This window comes from Balearica regulorum, chromosome 16 (assembly GCF_011004875.1).
Source record: "Balearica regulorum gibbericeps isolate bBalReg1 chromosome 16, bBalReg1.pri, whole genome shotgun sequence".
Lineage (NCBI taxonomy): Eukaryota > Metazoa > Chordata > Aves > Gruiformes > Gruidae > Balearica > Balearica regulorum.
In genome coordinates this window covers 11,767,340-11,790,183 of record NC_046199.1, presented here as the reverse complement: position 1 = coordinate 11,790,183, position 22,844 = coordinate 11,767,340, and the positions used below count along the sequence as shown (strand labels likewise).

General features: G+C 40.4%; 1 protein-coding gene across 3 annotated transcripts in view; it reads left to right on the top strand.

The window, feature by feature from the left end:
- Positions 1-1,808: 1,808 nt before the first annotated feature.
- OSBPL2 (oxysterol binding protein like 2) overlaps positions 1,809-22,844 on the top strand; it is a 40,787-nt gene continuing 19,751 nt past the window's right edge. The window contains exons 1-3 of one of the 3 annotated variants that reach the window (XM_075768420.1): positions 1,809-1,934; positions 2,789-2,885; positions 16,513-16,677. In XM_075768420.1, coding sequence (XP_075624535.1) covers positions 16,641-16,677 — 37 coding nt within the window. In that variant the 5' untranslated portion in view covers positions 1,809-1,934; positions 2,789-2,885; positions 16,513-16,640. Of the gene's footprint in view, positions 1,935-2,085; positions 2,497-2,788; positions 2,886-16,512; positions 16,678-22,844 lie in introns of those variants that run through there. The other 2 variants (XM_075768421.1, XM_075768422.1) reach the window with 2 other exon arrangements.

The window sequence follows — 22,844 nt, the reverse complement described above, 5'->3', positions numbered from 1 at the left end:
TGCCCTGCTGACCCCTCTCCCTCCCCCTGTGCAGGTGAGTTGTTCTGGTGGCTGAGGTCTGGCGTAGCGATGATTTCCCCCCACCGGCCTTGCAGCCATTAAAACCCATTTGTATCCGCTTCTGCTGAACAAGTTCTGTGCTACAGAATTAATATGCTAATTCCTATATTTGCTTTGCATTGAGAAGTGTATCAATGGTAGGAGAAGATCGTTTTGAGGATAAACATTTCTGTGACTCATCTCCCTCCTTCACTCCCTACCGTTCCTTGCTCAGGCTCCAGCTCATCGTTCCCGAGTGTTTTTTGCTCACTCTTGTGCTGGCCTCTCCTGACATTGCATATCATTTCCTGCCTAAGAAGACAGGAAGGTGTACCTCAGCAATTATATCAACGGGTCGTTCTGTCCGAGATGTATTTCATCCAGACCGATGGGTTTCTAGCTTCTCAGGATGGATGCTTGTTATCCCTGGGGCCGATCTCCTGAAGCACCTCGCTCCGTGCATGCTTTGCCATCAGTTTGTTTAGTTTTAGATATGTTGTTTTGTTAGGGTTTTTTCCTTTTAAAGTCCTGGTTGCTGGGTCCAACGAGATTTCACGTAACTCTTAGCTTTCAGATATGGAAAGGAAGGGAGACAGACATTTTGGTGGAAAAGAGTTTAAAATCTCTCTAATGGAAGCATCTGTGAAGGAAAAGCACCTTGCAGACTCAGAAATTAGAAAGTAAATAAAAAGAGCAGAACAGGTGTTATCTAAGAGACATGTTATGAGTCAAATTAAATTCCTGACTCACAGTTTTGATTCTTGCATCAACATCCACAAATAGTCTCAATTGCTTTACCATGCCAGTAATTACTCTGAAGCAAAGGGGATTATAATGAACTTCCCTCCAGTTACCTGCTGTGTATGAACAAGTGCAAGTTCAGGGCGAGAGAAATAGAGGCACCTGCCAGCTTTTCTCCTGGTCAGGAACAACTCTAACTGGTGAGCCCATGGTTTCGTTGGCTTTTTCTCTGGGATTCCAGATATCCATTAACTTGCTCCAAGCAGCCGCCCGGGCTGCAGCCGGTTGCTGGATGGGCGGATGGGGGGGACTCAGGCGGCTCAGAGACACAGGCCAGCAGGACGTGGAGCATGGCAGAGCTCACCGGGATGAGGGAATGCAGCTCACCGGGATGAGGGAATGCCCTGAAAATAAAAATGTTGCACCCTGCGGCCTAGGGAAAACACGTGCCATGCCTCAAAACTGGCTAGAATGTTAATAAATACCAAAATTGGTTAAATTCTCATCATCATCGGTGCACAGCAAAGCATGTACAGCTCTCTCGAGTGACCCAGGACGCCGCAGCGGGATGTGCGCAGCCCTGCAGGGACGCACCCGCCCCCCCGCAGCCCAGACAGGTACTGAGCCCCAAAAAACCAACAACCCTCGCAGCACTCAGCCAGGAGGACACTTTGCCCCACTGAGATTATGGTGAGCCGAGCTCACGCTCCGCCGCTGACTGACGATGAAAGCATCCCACAAAGCACAACAGGACGACGCCGGTACAGCACGATCGTCTGCGTTTATGCAGCGGAGGCTGCACCTGCCCCTCCGAAACGCGCCAGGTGAGACGGCCGAGCGCAGCGGGGGATCCCGGTGCCGGTCTCATCTGCATAGACCCGCCTCCCCGACGCGCTATTGGCCAGCCCTCTCCCCGGCGGTGGTGCGGCCCTAGGCCGTGAGGCTCGGCACCTGATTAGCATTCGCCCCGCCTCCAGGCGGGTGGGTAGAGAAGCTGGTTCGTCGTTTCGACGACGGCGGGGTGCGGTTGCGTTTTGCGATTGGTCGAGCGACGCGTCACTCCGCCTCTGTGAGGGCCGCACTTCCGCCTCGGTGTCAGCGGTGCCGGGCGGGGGGGGTGTTGCGGCGGGGCCGTCGCGGGAGCGCGGTGCCAGGTAATGCCGCCGTGTCTGCCCCGGGCCCGGTATCGGGGCGCGCCGCCCCGCTCTGCCCTCCCCGCCGAGCCGCTCTCCTCAGGGGGCTCGGCTCCCCCACCTGCCGCAGCGGCGCCCCCGCTGAGGGAAGGGCAGCGCCTCCCCCAGCCCCGCCCGGGCCTGGCGCGGCCCAGCCCGGCGCGGGGGTCCCCTCCCCGGTGGGCCGCTAGCGGCTCTCCTCAGCGCCGCGGGGCGTCCTGTCAGTCTGGCCGAGGGCGGGGGGCGGCCCGGCAGGGCTCTGGCAGTCACCGGGCCACCCCAGCGCTGCGCTCTCTTCCCCGGCGGACGCGGGATCCTTGACCCGCTCGGTTGTTTTCTCGGGTTGCTGCGAGCCGTAGGCCTGTGCAGCTGAGTCGGTAGCGTGTTGGCTTGAAATGATGTTCCCTTTCCATGTCTCCGCGGAGGCGGCAGACCTCGGGTGCCCTGAGCTGCGGGGCCACGTTCTCAACCGTGGGGCTCCCCTCTGGAGATAGGGGAGGTAGCGGGGGCTGAAGGACATTGCTGCGCAGAGCGTGGGTTGCAGGTCAGTGGAGCTGTTGGCAGTCCTAGCGTAGGGATTTTTCCAACTGTATTTTTTTTTCTTTTTTCTTTTTTTTTTTTTCCCTCCCCGATTGCTTTTGGAGCTGGGTGGTTTAGCAAAGGAGTCTACAACACCCAGTTGCTAAGATGAATGTGTTGAGCTCAGCTTCGGCACGATGCAGGAGTCTCAAGGGGCCTTTCAGGCCACAGCTGAAGCACAGGGAGCAGTTAGCATTTGAGTTGGGTTTTTTTTGTTGTTTTGTTTTTCAGTTACCTACTCAATGTTTCTCTTACAGAGCTCCTGAAAGGGAGACAAGCAAGATGGGAAAAATAGCAGGAAAACAGACTTTTTTTTAAATAACATGCCACCAGAACTTCTGCATGGTAACAAAGGTATAAGTTATGTTGCCATTTATTTAATTTGGATATTAATTATGTTTGTGCTATCTGTATGTTTGGATTCAGGACTCCTTTCGGAAGTGGTTTGTTACTGTGCGGCACTTGCAGGCCGGAATTTAAGGTGTGGGTTCGAAACTGTCTTCTGGTTTTTGTGTCTGCCATAGCCTTGTGTTTCCTCTCAGAAGAATCTGCCAAAGCATGTTCAATGCAAGCAGACAGTGCTTTCATTTACTGTGAATTTTCTTAATTAAAATACATAGCTTTCATTTAAGCTTTCAAAATGGAAAAGTGAAAAGGAGATGCTGCTCTGCCGTGTAGATTAACATTACTGTACCACTCTTCCCACAGTGTTTCCTTTTTTCAAACTTATTCCTGCAAGAAAAAATAAATTTGTTTCATTGCAACTTAACCTTCCAAAGTTCAGTAACTCCATGTTCACCTTGACATCTGGGGGCAACCACGTATATATCATCGTAACAAACTTTACACCAGTATGCTCTGGGACTTCTAAAACCTCAGGGCAATTTCTGGAAGCAGGGACTTGGGTAACTTCCAAACATGAAGCACTGTGCTGTGGGATGGAAGTAGAAGAACTGGCTAAACTAGCATGGAAGCAAGAAATTCTGAGCAGTGATTTTCCCCAAAGTAACCCCCTGGGTTTGCAGTTACTGTAAACATAGCTTTTCTTAAAATAGTTGTCAAGTCATACAAATGTTTGACCACGTGACAGAAAGTTGAGGGCAATCTAGGATACGATCAGAAGTGATTCTTAATGTTGGTTTCCTGAACCAACAGCACCTCATAATGAACTTGTAACTTCAGGGAGTGCTTGAAAGGAAACACTGAGACATCTGCTGTCCAGGAATAAATATGCCATTTTTCTCCAAAACTGTGTCTTCAGCCATGCCAATATAGTATTATAAGTAGAAGAAAAAAGCTCAAGATAGAGTTTGTTTTCAAATCATAATTTTCTATTGCTGCAAGTAGTTGAAGACTAGATAGGTTAAAGGTTTCAGTTGATGCAATACTGAACAACAGTGCGGTGGTCGTAGTTATTTGTTTGCTAACATCTATGCAAATGTACTTGATTTGGTAACTGATCATGGTGGGTAATTTTCACTCTTGGATGGTTTCTTTAAATCAGTTTTAATACTGTTACTGCTTTCTATGATATGTACTTGCTTAAACCGACAGGTCTTACGATTGAAACTGGTATTTCTTTCAGTCTTTCTTCTTGTGAATTCTACTGTGTGAACTTCACACATGCTGACCTAGAACAAAGGTGTAAAGCTTAGCTTTCTGTTATTTTAGTGTTGGCTGGAAAACATACCAATCAGGTTTTTTCGCTTTGATAAAGCTGTATTTTTAAATCACTGTTTGTAGTGCCAGTCAGATGATTCTTTTTTTTTTCGTTCTTGTTGTTTGAAAGCAAGATTCACATGCAAGTACACTGAATTTTTAAGCAGGTAATTCATTAGTTTTGGTATTTGAAGTAACTTGTCCTTGAACAATGCAATGTTACATCATGCTACTTGACATCGAGAACTTCTGTTTAGAAGTTGGCATTTTTTGTAGTCCTTCACTCAGTATCAATATTGTCACCTGAGTCATGAAGAGATCTGATAAGAAATGTATGTATTTGACAATAATAGGATGTTTTAAAATGATTGGTGTTTAGTCTGTTGTCTGAAATAACTGTTTGCTCCTCTTACATTTTTTGGAGGAAGTGCACAGAATCAGGCATGCAAAAAATATGCGTGAAATATGGAGTGCTCAGCATCTTAAATGTTTTTGCTGAGTTTGTATATGTAACTGATCACAGAGGCATCTTCACCTAGCTGGATAAATTGGAAAGTGAGAGCAATGAAAAAGTTGATCATCCTGTATCTGCCACTTTGGAAGATATGGGACTTTGATGTTGCCAAAACTTTCCTGTTGCCAAAAAAAAAAAAAAAAAAAGTTATGTGTTATATCAGTTCTTTTATGGTTTTTGTTATTTTATGGAATAGACCACTATAGAACTTTGAGCGAATACATTATCTCAATCCTCAAATTCTTAATAATTACTATGCAGATGAGTGTATGATGATGTAATTATTTACTTTGTATTCTTAAAGGCTTGTAACAGCAAGTTGCATGAGAGCAGTAAGCAATTAGAATGTGTCAAATGTGGCTTACCATTACTTTCAGTTATATACTTCAAAAATTTGTTGTTGATTCAATGCACAAAGATAATGTCTTAATTGTCAGGATCAATAAGTTACAAGAATAGACTGAACTTACTTAAATTTTTGTTTTTAATACACTTACAATTGGAAATTCATTTGCTGGTCTAGACAGATCCTTTAGATTATTTCAGTGTATTTTATTGTGCACATAATTTAATGAGACAGATTTTTAGTAAATTACAGCTGCCCCTCATTCAGAAAATGCAGGAGGCTGGATAGTGTTGTCTTCCTGTGATTGTTTATAAATTTGGCGGGAGTGTGCACAAAAGGTGGATTGTGCCTGCAGCTGCAGAAATACATCTGGACCTTTTAATCTTGGACATCTTGGTTTTATAGTCCAAAACTTACACTGGATATTGCTCTGCTGGACCCATAATGCTTGGCATTAGATGGAATGGAAACCTTGGCATTCCTGTTAGAGTTTAATTCCTTTGCTGTGCTGTTTGGGGTTTTAGATGAGATAAGGTTTGTGGCTGTTGGGATGCTATGAACCCCTGGGGACAAAGAAGTTTGTATGCTTATGATGTTTGTCAAGAAATGTGTTTTCATGAATGGATAGCTTCATTATATTTCTACTGGCATTATTTTTACTCTTCCAAGTCGGGGATTTTTAGAGCTCCCAAAAGAATGTGTTAATATATCTCTTTGCGTTTTGATTCTACTGATAGTTCAAAAGTGATGATGATACAGAAAGTTTGAAGATGGTAGTGTTTGAATTATGATGTGTCTGATTCACATCGCTCACTTCAGACCTCACCAGCTCTGATCACTGAGGTAGGCTCTGTTCCTACAATGTGTCAGTGCGATCAAGTGAGAACAAGAATCCTTTTAATAACGCTCAAGTAGAAAACTCGTACATATTAAGGCTATGGAGAATTTAGCTCACCAGCCTATTTATAATGGTCCATTTAGCAACATGTTTGCTTACTGGATGAAATGAGAGCTTTGTTAGAACAGAACTTCTCCCCCATGTATGTGTTCTTCCTAGGTTTTACACAATGCCAATGAAACTGTCGAATGGTTGTTTAATAGTGAAACAAAAATGCTATCTATATTTAGAGATGCAAATAACTTTATTTACTTGGCCTTATTTTGTCTTAAAACTGTTGCATGACACTTAGAACTATGTTTATTGTCCCAGTGGGTTAATGTTACCGAGCAGATAGCTGGGTGGATTTTTTATTGAACCTGAACTCGAGATATTTGTCCTGACTCGAGAAGTCAAAGTTTATCTTTTTTTTTTTTTTTTTTTTTTTTTTAAATCTCTTCGCAACAGCAAACATAGCAACATCCTTATTCTGGAATCTATTAAGTATCTACTATAAATGTCGCTTTAAAGGAATTTCAACAAGAGCAGAAGCTCTGACTTTCTAAAGCTTTTTCAAATTTGTGGTATCATCTTAAAACTCTTTAGCAAATAGTCTGCTAGCTGTGTGCATGAGCTTGTGCTGCAGAATTTCAGTGTGTGAGGAATTGTTGGTAGGCATAAAATACGGTTCCTTATGGTGTAGGGCTTTGGACTAGGTTAGTCGGCTGTTGGCGTCCTGTTTTATTTGCAGTATGATTGCTATAATAATTGTTTAAGAGTCTTCATGAAAATGATTTGTAAGATAACTTGTACAGAATAAATGTAAAACGACACGTACCTGGAGAGAATGGTTTCATAGAGACAAAGCTTAAAAAGTGCCTTTTAATAGGAAGAACTGTAAACTAAATCTGTAACTGTTTTTACCATTCTAGGGCTTTTCTCCAGTGACGTTATATACTGTAATTGTCCTTATATTCTTAAACTTCAGTGATGAATTTGTAGAGGTGGTTACATTATGATGAGAAATACTCAAGCATATTTAATTTTACCTTCAAAGTAAGTCTTAGTTCAAAGAGAAGTGTTCATAAATATATTTGTACTGACACTTGTGTCCAAAGCCACTGTGCTTGGAGTTATTGATTACTTCCCACCTTGTTACAAGATAAAACAAATCCTTCAGGAAACTAGTAAGAAGTAACTAGTTTTATGGGACAGTATTGAATTACTAATTTTTTAACAGTGTGGCTGGTGTATCAATCATGATCAAGCCTAGCGTTATTCATCATGGCTAGGGAAGGCACGCAAACCAGAATTTTGCTATCTTTTACAATAGTAGACAATGAAATTGTTTCCATGGGAAGGCTACAAAGTCCAAATAATGCTGTACCAGATGCTTTCAGGTAGAAAAGTATCTGAAATATGTAGTGTTAGGAGAACATTTACAGAATTCTGTGGGAATTTCAGTGAAGTGTTTTGCATCAGAAAATACTGATCTGCTGGAATCAAGTTTCCTTGGTCTTTGTTTGTTAGGTTTGGTAGAAGTTCTGTGAGCCAGTATCTTTGGCCATAGAACAGAATTTTTGGCTGAAGTGAAAATGGGGGTAGCCATTGGTTCCCATAGGTAATGGATCACTACACTGCTAGAGTATTTTCTATTCAATTTCATCTTTACAGTTTTTATGTTCAATAAATAATGCTTCTGATAGCAGTGCTGTAGCTTCGTGCTGGGGGTGGGAACTCAGTGTGTGGGACAGTTATTGTGGTTTGTTCTGATGTGGAAGCAAATTTTGTAGCCTAAACTTGGTTGCAAACCAGACTTCTAGCATTTCGGTTGGCCTTAATTCTTGTGAAGTATCACCAAAAATCTGTATTCCTGAGCGAACAGAACGTGATTCTCTCTGCCATAAATCTGTTTGGCTCGTGTGTTCAAAGCTAAATTTTCAGATGTTCAGATTGCTGCCACTGTTGTTTCAAGTGCTTTAAAAATAACTTCAGCTAAACTATCAGCTTAGGATGCTTCGCTGCTTTGGTTCCGTTGTGGGTTGATCCTGGCAGGCAGCTGAGCCCCACACAGCTCCCCCCACTCCCCTGTGGGGTGTGGGAGAGAATCGAAAGGGCAAGAGCAAGAAAACTTGGGGGTAGAGACAAAGACACTTTACTTATTAAAGGCAGGGGAAAAAAGTTTAGAAATAAAGGAAAACAAGAAATACAAAAGCAGTAGCTCGCTATAGCTGATATGTGCCCAGCCAGTCCCTGAGCAATGGTAACTCCTGCAAAACTCCCCTCTAGTATTATTGCTGAGCGTGGCAGTATATGGTAGGGAATATCCCTTTTGTCAGTTTGGGTCAGCTGTTCCTGCCTGTGTGTCCTCCCATCCTCTTGTCCATCCTCAGCCTATTTGCTGTGGGGGCAGAGTGAGAAAGGGAGAAAGCCTTGATGGTGTGTAAGGACTCTTCAACAATAAAACATGGGTGTGTTATCAACACTTTTGGTCGCAGATCCAAAGCACAGCACCATACAAGCTGCTAGGAAGGAAATGAACTCCCTCCCAGCATGACCCAGTACAGGTCCTTAGCTGTCCCCAGGGCATTTAATGACTCCCAGCTATAATAAGGGTAGCTGCAATCTTCAAAGAAGTGGAAAAGTGACAGTGGGCTGCGTCTTCAGCTGATCCTCTTCACTCAACCTCTCTGCACTTTAATAGACTTGAGAAGGAAGTTGCCATTTTCTCACTGTGAACAAGGAGTGAGTTTCATCTTGCCAAGACATGTTGATGGAAGATGCTATTACAGTCAAACTTCGGAGTAAGAAACAAATCTAACTTGGTAAACAAAATCCTCTTCTGGATTCTGCCATCTGTGTAGCTGTTCTTTGGTTGGAGAGATTTTAAGTGCATGATAATTACAGCAGGTATCTGAATTGCCAATTAAATTGACTTCTTGGCTCACTTTTATAGATGCTTTAAATCCAGTGTTGTTGGTAACCTCATTTCATGAGTCAATCAAGATTCATCCTTGCTGAAGCTTTCATTCAGAGATGAAACACTGCAGTTTGATGCTTTCAGAAGATGTGTATGAAGCAAAAATACATGAATATTTATCTTCTAGTTCAAGCTACTTATTTCTGTCCCTTGAAGTACTACAGCTATGTTTTATTTCAGCTGGCAACTCAAGAGAAGGTGGGGTTGGCTCTTACTCCACCAGTCATGTTGTAGCACTGTTGGTGTTTTTTTGTTCTCCTTATTTTTTTATTTATTATTTTTAGTGTCAATATGAAGTAGTGTATTTGATCTTCTGCTGGCTCTTTTGGCATCTCTTTCTGGACAGAAGGTGCATCCTGAACCCGAGATATCAAAATAATGAAAATGTTGCTCTTTATTAACATATGCTGTTAGGTGGATTAAACAGGGCATGGGATGAATTTTCCTTTGTATCAAGCTAATTTTAAATTCTGTCCATACCATTTCTATTAAATTGAGCTTGTGCCCTTTTGATTAATTAAAGAAAAGCAAAAACCTGAAAATTGAGTGTCTTTTCAGAGTTATGGGATTTGCCCCTTCTCTTTCTACACCCATGGCAATACTTGTGCAGTATTTTTTATCATATGAGATTTGACAGAAAGTTTTCTCCCCCCCTTTTTTTTGTGTTGGGTTTTGAGGTTTTGTGGGTTTTTTTGTTTCTTTTACGTGCTTGCAAGTATTCTACTTTTGAGTTAATAAACTTAATTTGTTTTAAAATTTGCTGTGGAAGTGCACATCCAGCAAGACCTTGCTAGGCATGTGAAAAAGCTGATGAATGTGCTAGTTCATTAATTCTTTGGTGGCACTCTTAATTCCTGCGTACTGAACTTCTAACACCCTACCTGCTCATGCAGACAAATGTCTGTGTTTACTTTCATAACTACTTACTGTTTCCTTACTTGGTTTTACTTCAATGCTCTTTGATCTCCTGAGTATATTCAATGTGTGTATAATGAACATGACCTAGTGGGTTTTTTTATATGTCTCATAGAACTAGATCATGTGCTTTAAGAGTGAAAAAACCCAGGACTTGTGAAGGTAACAGGATGGTGTCCATGAAGCAGTGGCTTTCCAGAATTGCTGCATGATGGGAAATTTCAGCTTCAGGTCTGGACTGCAGCTGTAGTCAGCCAGCCAGACTTTCAAATTGATCTTGCTGAACTGCATTCCAGTCAAATTAGCTACTCCTTCTGTAAATGCTTACCTTTCTATAGAAATGTAAATGTTTCTTTAAGGAGGAATAACTTCTGGTTAACCAGCTGGGCCTTTGTTGAGTATTAACATAGAAGAACAAGTTAGTATGGAGTAGCTAGTTATGTTGAATTTACTAAGTCATAGTAATTGCATGCTTAAACCTTACAGGCTGTTTTGAACAGATACTGGTGTTTGGTATTTGTAGTTGGTGTAGTGATCCAGGATCTTAGTGACACAGACATAAGCTGGTTTTTATTTTTTTTATTTTTTCTGTTTAGAAATTAAATTTGAGAAGGAGCAAGTATACACAGTAACAAACTTGAGGGATTACTAGCCTAGCTGAACAGCATAGGAAACCTCAACTTGTAGTACTGGGTAGAGCTGTAAGCAAACAAAATGATGCTATGGACAGCCATTACAGGTCATCTCCACAGCTTCATCTGGCATATAGCTGTGGAGGGTACAGGTGCCAGAGAGCTGCCTTTGACCTCTTCTTGGGCAGTGGATCTCCACACCTTTGGTTTCAGAGAGAATCTATGAAGGTAGAACCTCTCTTTACAAGGGGTGCATGCATCTCTCCTCATACACACACATGTCACAGAGTGCGTTGAGCAAATAGTGATTGCAGCGTCTTGCACTTTTGTTGCCCTGGTTTTAAAAATAAATTCACGTGGGAGGAAGTGGTTTAAAATAGGTGGGAACTGTGCAGAGTCTGGGGCTGATCTTATTGATAGGCTACCTCTGGAAAAGAGTTCCCTGTACCACTGGGTACTGTTGGGCACAGTGAACTTGTACGGGACCCTCCGATCTGTGCAGAGCTAAGCTTGTGGAAGCAGAGTGTGTTACCGGAAGCCAGATCACCTGGTACGAGGAGTTACAGGTTCAGCACAGTGCTTGACAGAACACTTGGTTTAACATTATTCATAACCAGCTGATCGACAGGTATGGTATGACTTTGTTCTTCCTTCGTCATGGGACCCCAGCTGTCACTGTAGTGTAGGTGGGATGAATAGTTACATTCTCTGCATCAAGGCTGTGAAGATCAGAGAGAAGCATGTTTTCTCTTGAGAGCGAGCCTCTCAGGGTCTGTCTTAGTACATGTTGTGACCATTGGTGTGCCACGCGTGTTTAGGAACAGCCCTGTTTGTTTGTTCTCTCTGTCTGTGACAGATGTACTTCTGGAAAGCAGTATGTCAATCTCAGTAATTCCCTCTTCTCTGTAGAACCTAGTTCAAGGTGTGCTATGGACGTGGCACAGGTATTGTGTTTCCACAGTATTTATTGCAACTGCATGCTTTGTTTCGTCCTTTGAAAAACATCCTCATGTCTCTTAGAAAAGGACTGTCCATAGTCATCAGTCATACAGGTATGTGTGAACCTTTTCTGATAAATTGTGAGAATTTAAAGGTGTTTTAATGAGTAACCTGCTTTTGACTAGTTGTGCAGCACCGATGAGACCTTTTAATAACAAAAGTACAAACCAGACTTTGTGTCCATGTGACTAGTAGTTGGTTATATTTCTGTCCCTTACCTGTAGTTGGGGTTACTTGCTTGGGACCAACATGGCATTTTTACTTCAGCATTGGTATCTGCATTTCTAAATTGTGTTATTGGACAGCACAATATCTTGTTTAACCTGTTTGTGGATGGCTTTACAACATCACTAAGGTGCAAAGCTTATTTCAGAGGAACCAAAATAGAAGTCCTTTGATTAGAAGATACCAGAAGCTCTTAGAAGTTTTTGACTTGCATGCTATGCTTAACTTAACTCTTGCTAGTCTGGTTTGGTATATTGTAGGCATTGGCATGCAAATAAACAAAATGACTAGAAAAACTAGCTTCTGCCCAAATAACTTGTTCAAGACTCACTTCAATAAATTATGTTAAACTTAATTGTTTTCTGTTAATTGCTTTGGCACTCACTTGAAATGTAATTCAAAGAGTAAAATTGTATTGTGAATATTCTAGACAACCTAGTATGGAGAAATTCTCAGAGCAAAATAGAAGATAATACAGCCTGCAGTCCAAATTTACCAGCCAATTATGAAGTTGTACCGTTGTGATGGATATTATATTTTTTTTTAATTTTTTATCTGTTGTCTTTCAGTTTGAGCTTCAAAAATAGCATCTCTCCTGTAGGGAAATCAATCTATTACAAAAATAAAAATAACTGTGGCAGTTTTTATTCATGCACGCAAATCCCATAGTAAAGCCAATTAGTATATACAAATCCATAGCCTTAAAATATAAGGAAATAGATGAGCTTTGTCACTTATCTTGAAAACCACAAAATCTGGGCTGCTTGTGGTCAGGGGTGTGTTGTCATCATTAAATTACGAATTTCCAGTTCTCTTAAGATGCCTCTGCTTGCAGCTTTTCCCTGTTATTTATGAAATGATTTATATACAGTCTCTTGGTTATAAATGTGGCAAGGCAGCTGGGCTGCAGTCCCCAGGCAAAAGCACCTTTCTGGGTGTCCGTGCCTTGAGTACCCAGGCCCAACCCATTAGCACTGGCTGCTAAAGTGAAGCCCACTAAGCTAATTTTAACTGGTAAAACCAGCAAACCCTTAATGCCGAAATAGTGTTCTCCACAATCAAGAGCAAGTGAAGTCTTGTACAGAAAATTGGTTGTTACATTCCTGACGATCACTATGTATGTAAGAAAATATCTGAATATCCTTTGTATTTTTTCTATGCTATAGGACTAAAAGAAGTGAACATGATACAATATTTATGCTTTATGAAAGATTTTCCAGGATGGCAGTTGGTCCTAAGCTCCTAAAGGTGTGATGCAGGAGTATTGCACCCTTCCTTGAACGGCAATTTTGATAAAAGCTGTTAACTACAGTTGCTAGTGTGTAAATGAATTCTTTTGAGTACACGATGGACATGAAGGAGGAAATACAGATTACAAATGCTGAATATGAAGCAAACAGGATGTTTTTGTCATCTGGCATTTCAACCAAGTGGAAAGTAACTTTTTTGCTGTTGCTTTCAGTAAGAGAGAAGGACTTAAGCCTAGCTTTTTGGCTCATGAAAGCTAAACGCTGTTACCATTGTGTGTTCAGCTACATGCAAATTCATATTAATCTCTGCTAAATAAAAGAACAGCATGTAAAAAGTGATGAGTGTTAAGTTATTCCTAGTGTAGCTCTGACGCAGAATATATTACTTTATCCTTTTAAAAATGCTCCTAGCACCCTAGGAGAAATTGCAACTATTACTTGAAGTGACTTCCATGAATACTTTGTTTTTTAGGTAATAGTTACAAAGCTTGCATATAACTTACAGGGATATGACTGAACTTTTGTTTTGAACTAGCAGTGAGCTTAAGGTATGATGTGAGGCGCATATCAGAAGGAGAGCACAGCATAACTCTTGCTTTCAGTTAACTCAAGTCTTTCATTCTAGTTACTTCATTTGTACTTGGTGAGTGTTTTTATAGGAAAGCTTCTTTGTAGTGAAACTGCGTGCTGTGTGATGTAGTTCCACTTCACAAGTCCTTTTGTAATGCAATTATTATTGTGTAGGAAGGGGGGGGGAGGAGAAACTGGCACTCATCTGTATGACCTTGTTTACTCTAAGGCTCTTAAAAAATTGTCAGTTATCATTAAGTCATAATTTTTATTCCTTAGTGCTTTCTATAGAAGACTGTAGCGTAAAGGAGTTGCTGTTCCAAAGCATCTCTGGCGCTTGCAAGCTGATATGAAACATGGCTGTGTTTGGATAGGGACCCTGAGGAAGTGCGTTCTTTGATTTTGAACTGAATAGGAGTGGGTTTTGAACTAGCTCTTTTTATGTGTTGCAGATAGATATAAGGCTGTTTCAGAACAGAATCCCACCGTGTGAGCTCTGTGCAACATTAGGATAGTCCTGCTGCAAGAGCTTAAATAAAAAATACAGACTAAACAAGAAGGGAAGATGCACGAAAACGTGGAGAAAATGAAGGCATTGTAGTGCTGATCATGAGATGGCTGTACCTGGTGCATATACAATTTTCCTTCTAGAAATATTGGCTGCTGTTTTGCTAGAAGGATGCAATACTTGCAGACAATTGAAACCATAAATGTCTTGCATCTTCAAACATACAGTGTGTACCTTGGAGGGTTAAAGAAGCCCTCTAATGTAACTTTTTTTTGGCAAACTAGTGGAGTCATTCCAGTGTGGTCATGATGGCTTCTGGGGTAAACAGTTGTCCTGAGATGTTGACTTCCTGTTTTCTGTAGCAGTAGTTTTCTTTGGACTCCCTCTTTCTGCCCCCATTGAAAGGTTTACCTAGTTGTATCCTCAAGGACAGTTTTCCAGATATGACATATTTGGACACCTTGGAAGAGATACTTCCAGATATATTGCTGGTAGGGCTGGAATGTTTGGAGAAATTCTAAGACTGAGAGCAGCTTTAGTATGAACAAGCTTTTTTTTTTTTTTTTTTTTTTGCCTTTTTTTTTTTCTATTCAGAGTCAGGGACTGGCTTCCGCTCAGCAAGATAACTTGGGGATAGGTACACTGACTTGTACTTATAGTTCAGATTTAGAACAACATAATCACTTCTGCTGTTTAGTTCACCCAGAAATCTGAGCTAGCTGCTACCAATTGTTAGTTATGAGGGTTTCTCCCTTGATTCTGTGGCAGCATGGTTGCTAGTGGCCTAAACAACTTTTTGAAGTGAAGCTTTGCCTTATGCAGAGTGCTTGCTGATAGCCTTGCACTGGAGGTCTTCAGACATACATGTATCTGACTTGTTAATATCTTGAGTTGCTGCATCCTTCCCCAGCAGAATACAATTCTTTGACAAAACTGAGTCAGAAACTTGTTGGTGATGAGCAAGAAAGTTGAAGAAGGTTTAAAGGTCTGTGACTGGAGAGCAGCACAGGGAAAAGGGAAGGAAACTATCATCCAGCTGAGAGCAATTGCAACAGCACTGTAGCAACAGTCAAGAGAAGCAGCTGCATAAAGTTTTGCCCTTGTGGACATGAGGACTTGTAAATAAGTACATAATTGCTGAAGATTATGTGGAAGCTCAGATACTTACCATGATGCAGAGATTGATATAAAATCCTATAGTGGCAAGCAAAACAGAGAGTTCCTAAGGGAAAAGTGATAAACTGAGATACCTGGCTTTGACAGACGTAACACTTCAAGGCGAATGCTACATTCATTAACTTAGATGAATTCCAAAATAGGCTATTTCATCTCCACCTCGTGAACGGAGAATTGGAAGCACTGTATGCGTGTAAGACATTCATATAGCCTTTGTTCTGGGCAGTGAGGTAAAAAGACTTGAAATACAGGAGGAATCATACAGTTTGATTTCTTGCAGAGAGGAAGAGAGAAGGAGTTGGCTTCAAACATGGCAAGCTCCTCTGTTAGGAGTAGAGTGCGCTTCTGGCTTTGTTTCTCTTAATTGGAATGGAATTGTGCAAGTTATAATTACTCTGGAAAAACTGCTGTCACAAAAGCAGTGGGATCTTCAAGGATCGTAAAAAAAATTGAGACTGACAGATTGAGGTTGTTTTGGAGGAGATATCGATAGCATTGCCGTGCTGTCATTTATCATTGTGTACTTGGCTTGTCATTGGTACCTGATGAACATCTGTAAGACTGCAAACTAAATTTTCTCATTATTCTCCCTTGACTAAAATTGGGTGAAGTAAAAATGTTTACGTTACACCATAGCTAACCATCTGGAAAAAAAAAATCTAATTTAGTCTATCCATAAAGTAGAGCTGGAATGGTTCATAAATCTGTAAGGTATTTGCAGTGTGCTTGGCTTTACTGAGAAAAAGTTTGTTGTTTCTTTACAGTTTCCCTCTAGAGGGAAAAGTCTCCAACTGTCTCTTCAAGAGTTCATGGCAGTAGCCTGACAAAACTTCTCCAAGGGTCACTTGATGCTGATTGCATGATGTACAATGAGGCCCAACATTTTTATGCAACAGTGAGATTTTGAGATATAAAAAGTTCTCTTTCTTGTTCCCGGCTTTCTTGGTTAAGGATGCAGTAAGGCTTATCTTCTTGCTGAAGAGGAGAATTTTTGTTTTGCCAGCTGTCTTTTTCTTCTTTCAGTTCTCTGTTCCTTCTAGCTGTACTTGCCTAAAATTTAACTTGCAGTAAATAAGGTATATTTTAAAGTAACATATATGATATATTTATATAGAGAGAAGTGTGGCATAGTACATCAGCTGTTCTTCTGGTAGGTAGTATGCATCTTCAGAATTACTTTGCTATCAAAGAAGGCTGCCTACTTATGAATGCAAGAATCCATCTTTTGCCATAGGAAGAAATAGGAAAATTAGTATTTGTCAAGTGTGTATGTTTGTGCACATAAGAAATGTGGAAGTTGCTAATTCTGTTTCCCTGTCTTGTCAAATAGATCATCTAAAGCAGCTGGGTATCTGCAAAAGAAGACTTCAACAGCACACAGATACTTAATTGCTAAATCAAGTTCAACGATGCATTAGAGAAAGCTGGATTGGCCGTACAGATATTTCACACTGAAGGATGAATAGTGAAGAAGAGTTTTATGATGCCGTTACGGGTGAGTGATGGGCACAGAGCCACAAAAAAAAAGAAAAAAAAAGCTGTAAACTGCATTGTATGTGTGGTGAGGGGCTAGTAATATATTGCTGTTAAGAAATAAATAAAAACTAAACCACTGTTGGTAAAACTTGTAGTGCTATCTTCTGAAAAGAAGAAAGGAAGAATTATGATTCAGGTTCAGACTTGGAAATGAGATTTTTTTTTTTTATTAAATCTTAATGCTGACTGTCATCACTATAACAGTCCTTTAGCAAAGTCTTGCTTTCATTTTCTGTAAAATGCAGGTAATTTAATAGCAGCTTGAGAAGTAATGCTTTTAAGACCCATTGAAAGGTGAAATACCTTCTGTGGATTTTTTTTGTTATTTTATTCATTTATTTATTTTAATGGAAAAAATTATCCTGAAGAATTGAAGTAGAAAATGTTTTTCTAGCAAGAAACAAATTACTGTAAAAGTATGCTTTCAAGATAGGGAGCCAAAAGTCTTTGCAATCGAGTGTTGTTTCTGGAAAAGCCAACATTAATCACTTCATGCTTGAGCAGTGTATCAAATAGTTCTTTTCTTTGAACTAATAAGGATGAATGGTTATTTATAAGAGCCTTACATGGTTTTAGTGGTGAAATAAAATGCATGAAGTATTTTAATATAAAAAAATTCCTTTCAAAGATCTCAAACAATTTTAAAGTCTTCCACTTAAACATCTCCTCAGAAATCCTGTCATAGAGGTGAAATGAGAAATGTTGGCAATGGTAAGTGTAGAGTGCCTAATGTAGAATCATAGGAATGAAAAGGGAATAATGGGAAGCATGAAAGCTGAAGGAATGGAAGTAGCATGGTAGATAACAAGTGGGTAAGGTACACTTAGCTATGGTTGGTTGGAAATTCATGTGAGGAGTAAACAGAGGGGGCTGGGTGAAGTAACGTGACTGACAGCAGACTGTATAGGACTTGTCATAACTATGTCATGGAGAAGAGGAGGAAATTTGGATTCCATTCATGCTAGCTAGGAGTGATAGGGGCTAGTACTCCAAAGTAATCAGTAAAATCAAATCATTGTACCATAAAAATCTTGAAAACACAATGGATTGTTCCTGTACATCTTTAGTAATCTTTCAATTCCAAGAGCTCAAGACCATGGCCATAAATGAACTAGATTTTTTTTTTTTTTCCATTGAAAAAGGTGAATAGAAATGTACCTTTAAGTATGAGGTCTGTGTTGTATAGCTTTGATGTTGATGCATTCTTTTGTCTCTTGCTGCAGAAATACACAGCCCTCGGTGTTTGTGTCATTTATGTTTGAACACTCTGGTTTTGTCCTCTTTCCTCTTCTTTTTTCCCCTTTCCTCAACCTCAAAAGGTTGATTCTCCTTGCAAGTGTTCAAGGTGGTAATAACTTCTGAGCTATTGTGCATGATGTGTTCTGGTATCTTGCAGTCTTGGCTGACTCTGCTCAGAAGTGGGATATTTTGCATCAGTTCTATGAGCACTTCTTGTCCCGTCCTAATCTTATTCTTCCACAGGGAGGAATGTGGTGGCAGAAGAGAAGTTTCTAAGCAAAAGAAGATCCAGGGCCTTGATAGGCTCTCAGCACAGCCCTCTTCTGATGGAGGGTGTTTGCTATGCAGCAGCTCCTCCAGGAACTAAATGAGGTTGAACTTTTTTCCCTTATATCTGTTGCCCTGGAGTGTGCCCCACAGGTACTTGGTTTAACAGGAGTGCTAAGTTTAGAATAGTCTGTTTCACGTTCTTGCTCCCTTGAGAGTATCTTTAAAGACAGATGCTCAATCTCTTTCTCCAGCTAGATGCTTTAGAAGATGCTGACAGTTTGATGGATTATTTGCACAAACCTAGTGAAGTCTAGACCTAGTTCTTTGTAGCTGTGTCTTATCCAAGTCATACGTGTGATGCTAAGAACTGTAAACAGATCTTTCTGCATTCATATTCCCCAACTGCCAACGACTGTAGCAACTCTTTGGTCCTGTTAGCACCATGGACTGTGTATCTTTCAGATGGTGCTTTGCTGAATTTTCTAGATTTTAAAGGGTCCAGATCATGCCTGCCTATCTCTTAGTTTTTGGATGGACTGGACATGTGGGTGTAGACCCAGTAATCCCAGGAGATCAAGTGCAGAATCAAGGTGCTTTCAGAGCCAAGGTGAGCTTTCAGGTTCCACAGTGAAAATTTCAGGATTTGGGGTTCCAAATTTTGAGGTAAAAAAAAAAAAAAAAAAAAAGAAAATGTCTTTTTGGGGTTCCAAATTTTGAGGTAAAAAAAAAAAAAAAAAGAAAATGTCTTTTTGGCAGACTCTTTTGTCTGTCCTTTCCAAGGATACACTCCTTCCTTTAGGTCAGATCAGTAGATGGGCAAAAGCCACCTTTAGACATGTGCTTGTTTTGTTCTAAGTCTAGGATTGAGACATGGCTACCTGGAACAAGCACATTTTCCAGCTGTGTCTCAGCTTCATGTCGAGATGAAAACAGCATGTACACCATAATCCTTTAGACATAAACTGTTGACCAAGTCTGGGACTAGGACTGGACCCAGCCGCACGTAGACTCCTCTCTAAGAAGTTGTTTAGAAAGCAGGGGGGTCCTTTCTGAACCTCATGACTCAACAGGAGGGTCTCCCTGACAGTTTTGTCTGACCCTGTCCTCTATGCAGTAAATAATCCAGTGTACCTTGCCATCAAACCCTGTTAAACCACTGTCGCATTTACTATAAAACTTTGTTTTATATGAGTAAACATATTGTTGCTTCTCTTCTTGTGAGTGAAATGCATGACTCTGCAACATTCCCACAAGTTCACTGATTTTTAGTAATTGGGTACTGTGGTTTGTGTCCTATAAGTAGCAAACCAGGCTTAGTAGAGCCCTTGAACTCAGTGGGAAGTTACCCTTTAGAATTCTGCAGCAGTCTTGGCAGCAGCCCAAGTAGTGTTGCTGCCTCCTTAAGATACTGTGAGTTTACTGCTTGAGGAAGCCACAACTCTTCTGTAGTTATTGATTGATGACATCCACCTCTAGAATGTGAATGTATCCTGAAGAGACCCCTGGGTTTTGTTGTGGTGGATTTCATCTCTTTGCCCGAGAAGTTTCCTGCTTCTGACACTGTCCCTATCACATCCAAAAGACATGCTCATGTGATGGAGTTGCATGCTGTGTGGTGGGAATCATCCTCCTGGCAGATGGTTTGACCCTGACTGGATGATGATTACCCTTGTAAATGTGCAGGATGGACTGTGTTATATATATATAGGTGATGAATCAAGTCAGTGACCGGTAAAGACTTTCCATGGAGAGATGTTTCTTTGCAGTCAGAGGTCATTAGCATTGCTGATTAGTTGGACACTTGACATCCTTACGTTGTGCATGACTACTCCCCTTGGGAATCTCTTGGGAATGTTACCTGTGTTCTCAGTTAATTCTTTACAGCATAGCATCTCCTTTTTCTCAAATACGGGAGGTAGTCTTCTATGAATCAGGTAAAGTGGTCAATCGTTTGATGAATTTCAGATGATTTGAGATTTTATGTGAGACAGGGAGCGTATAGATTTGAACACTTGCCTGTAGCCTATGTCACCTTGGATTTATTAATCTCATCACAGACTTGTTAAAGACTGTGCCATCAGGTTCTGCTCTGTCAGAACTGTATCCTTTGTTAATTCTGTCAGATATCTGTTTGCTTTTGTTTTGTGAAAGGATTGCCACAGAACAGGAAAATGCTTGGCTAGTTACCAGGGTAATTTATTTTTGACAAACGTGAATAGTTCAGTTTTGCTTTTTTAAATATTAACCTGCCATTCCATGGAAGTCTCCTGTTCTGTGCTCATGATGTTAAACTGGCCCAGTGTATTTGTGAGGATATTGCCCTTCTGTTTCCTGTTGCTTGGCTGTTGTTCACTGTAAGCTATTGCTTTCACTTGGGGAGGAGAAAATGAGGTATCTACTGCCAAATTTATATATTTTCCTAATGTCTGGATCAAAGTGAATCAGTGGATTCTGCCCTAATGTTTATGTATTTCAGTATTAATTCTTGTGAAAGGCCAGCCTGCCTCCTATCGGAGCAGCGCGGTATGGCTGCGTGTTGTGAAGATGGACTTGTTTTCAAAAGTGGAGAATGGTAGTTTCTGACAAAGAAACAATTACCTCTCACTTCACTTGCTACCTATGCTTCCAGCATATTTATCCCTATTCCTTATGCCCTTTTTAGGTCTGGAGGTTCTCAGTACTATGCTAGATTCCCTTTCTGTCTTGAGTGACAAGGCTTAATTAGCATTTAAGGAAGTTGCTGACTGTACGAAAGGGGCAGTCTTGTGTCTTTGTATGACTGGTAGAACAGTGTGCCTCTCTGCTCCCTCGTAGGTGGATGTATAGCATAGCCTGAGCGGACTTGTTTCATTTGCAGGATGTGGAAGAAGAAGGCTAAGAAAACTAGAGTTACTGGCAAGTCACTTTTTCTTTAAGCTCTTGAAATAGATGAATGTTGGCACCCAACTTAAGTATTTTACTTTGAAAATTTAAGACTTTTAAAAAGCTTTTGTTTCACCCTTAACACACATAAGTTGGGATTTGTGATTAAGCTAATTTTTGACATTTTACTTCTGTGGTGGTCCCCTATCCCCTTTTAAAAATCATCATTTTTATCCTTACTCCTAGTGGCTCTTCACTATGAAAACTGTCCTGTAAGTAAAACTTACCTCCTCAGTTTGGCAAGTTCAAGGCTTTAATGGCAGCTGGAAAAAGGCTCTTTTGGTAACGTAGGAAAAACTAAAACAAATCATCTCAGTAAACTGTTTTTATTCCAGATCAGTGCTTCCTCTGTGAAGAACATTCCCTGGATAGAACTGTAATACTTAAAACTTCATTGAGAAACAGCTTTTAAAACTTTCTCAATGGGCTTGCAGTAGACAAGTCAGCTGATCCTTAAGGTCGAAAGTATAGTTGAAAGGCTAGTGATTATCTAGCTGTGTATCCTAGTGGGGTTTTTTTGGGGGGTGGGGGTGATGTTTTGTTTTTTAAAGTAATTAGGTGGAGATACACTCTAATAAAGCAAACTCTATGCTTCTGATATACCTTATCTTTTTGGAGCAGGGATTTAATTTTTGTGTTTTGTATGTAAGACGCTTGATTGAATTAGCATTTATTTACTTACCAATGACATATTGTTGTCCATAATTAATATATATACCTGAATCTAAATTCCTGTTGTGCTGTACAGGAACAGGGCAAAACAATTCTGGGTCATGGAGAAAGAGACTGGTGTGGATAAAAACAATGAATATTAGGTAGGATTTGCAAGGTGTCAGGTACAATGTAAAGACTATAATTCCAGTAACATTTTTCATAACGCTTCCCCTATAAGCCAGTTGACTGTTCTGTTTTGAAGCTTTACTTTCACATTTAGGTGGGTTTATCTCGTTGAAGTACCCATTAACTGTGATTCTGTTCCTCATGTTGTGTGCGCTTGATCATCTTTCTGGGTGAGGGCACGTGTACCGGAAAGCTCATCTGTTTTTTCCAACTTCATCAAACTAATAAAAGTTATTTTGTTATGCCCTACAGTACTTGCCTTTTCCATCTCCTTGTACTGTAACAGGTTCCAAAAAAAGCTAATATGTGGTTAGAAATGCCATTTTAAAATTATAAATATTTTGTTGTGGGTTGACTGAAGATATTCATGTGTTTTGGTTTTTTGAGACAGGTGTTTCAGGGTAGTCTTCATTTTAATGACCTGAATATATATATGACTATCATACTTTCCAATTAAGTACTAAGACTGCTAAGGTGTGGTTATTGCTGTATAATTACATGCTTGTGACATCAAAATGTAGGAGGTGGTTTAATACATGACATCACCCATTACACCTGCTGTTTACCAAATAAGATCATATTGGTGGTACTTCCTTGTGCAGTTTTGAATGTTACTGTCATGCCCTTGATCCCTGAAAAAAAATGCAGTTTTTTGTTTCTGAATGTGTGCTTTGCCTGACCTGCTCTAATACAGCAAAAGCACCATATTGGTGATGTTAATGAAAAGAAAAGTCAAAGTACTACTTATGACAGATACCCTTTGTTTTTAAGAAGATAGTGACACAGGATCACAACATTTTACTCTATTTAAAATTGAAATAACCTTTGTCAAAACTAATTTCTTTCCCCTATTAG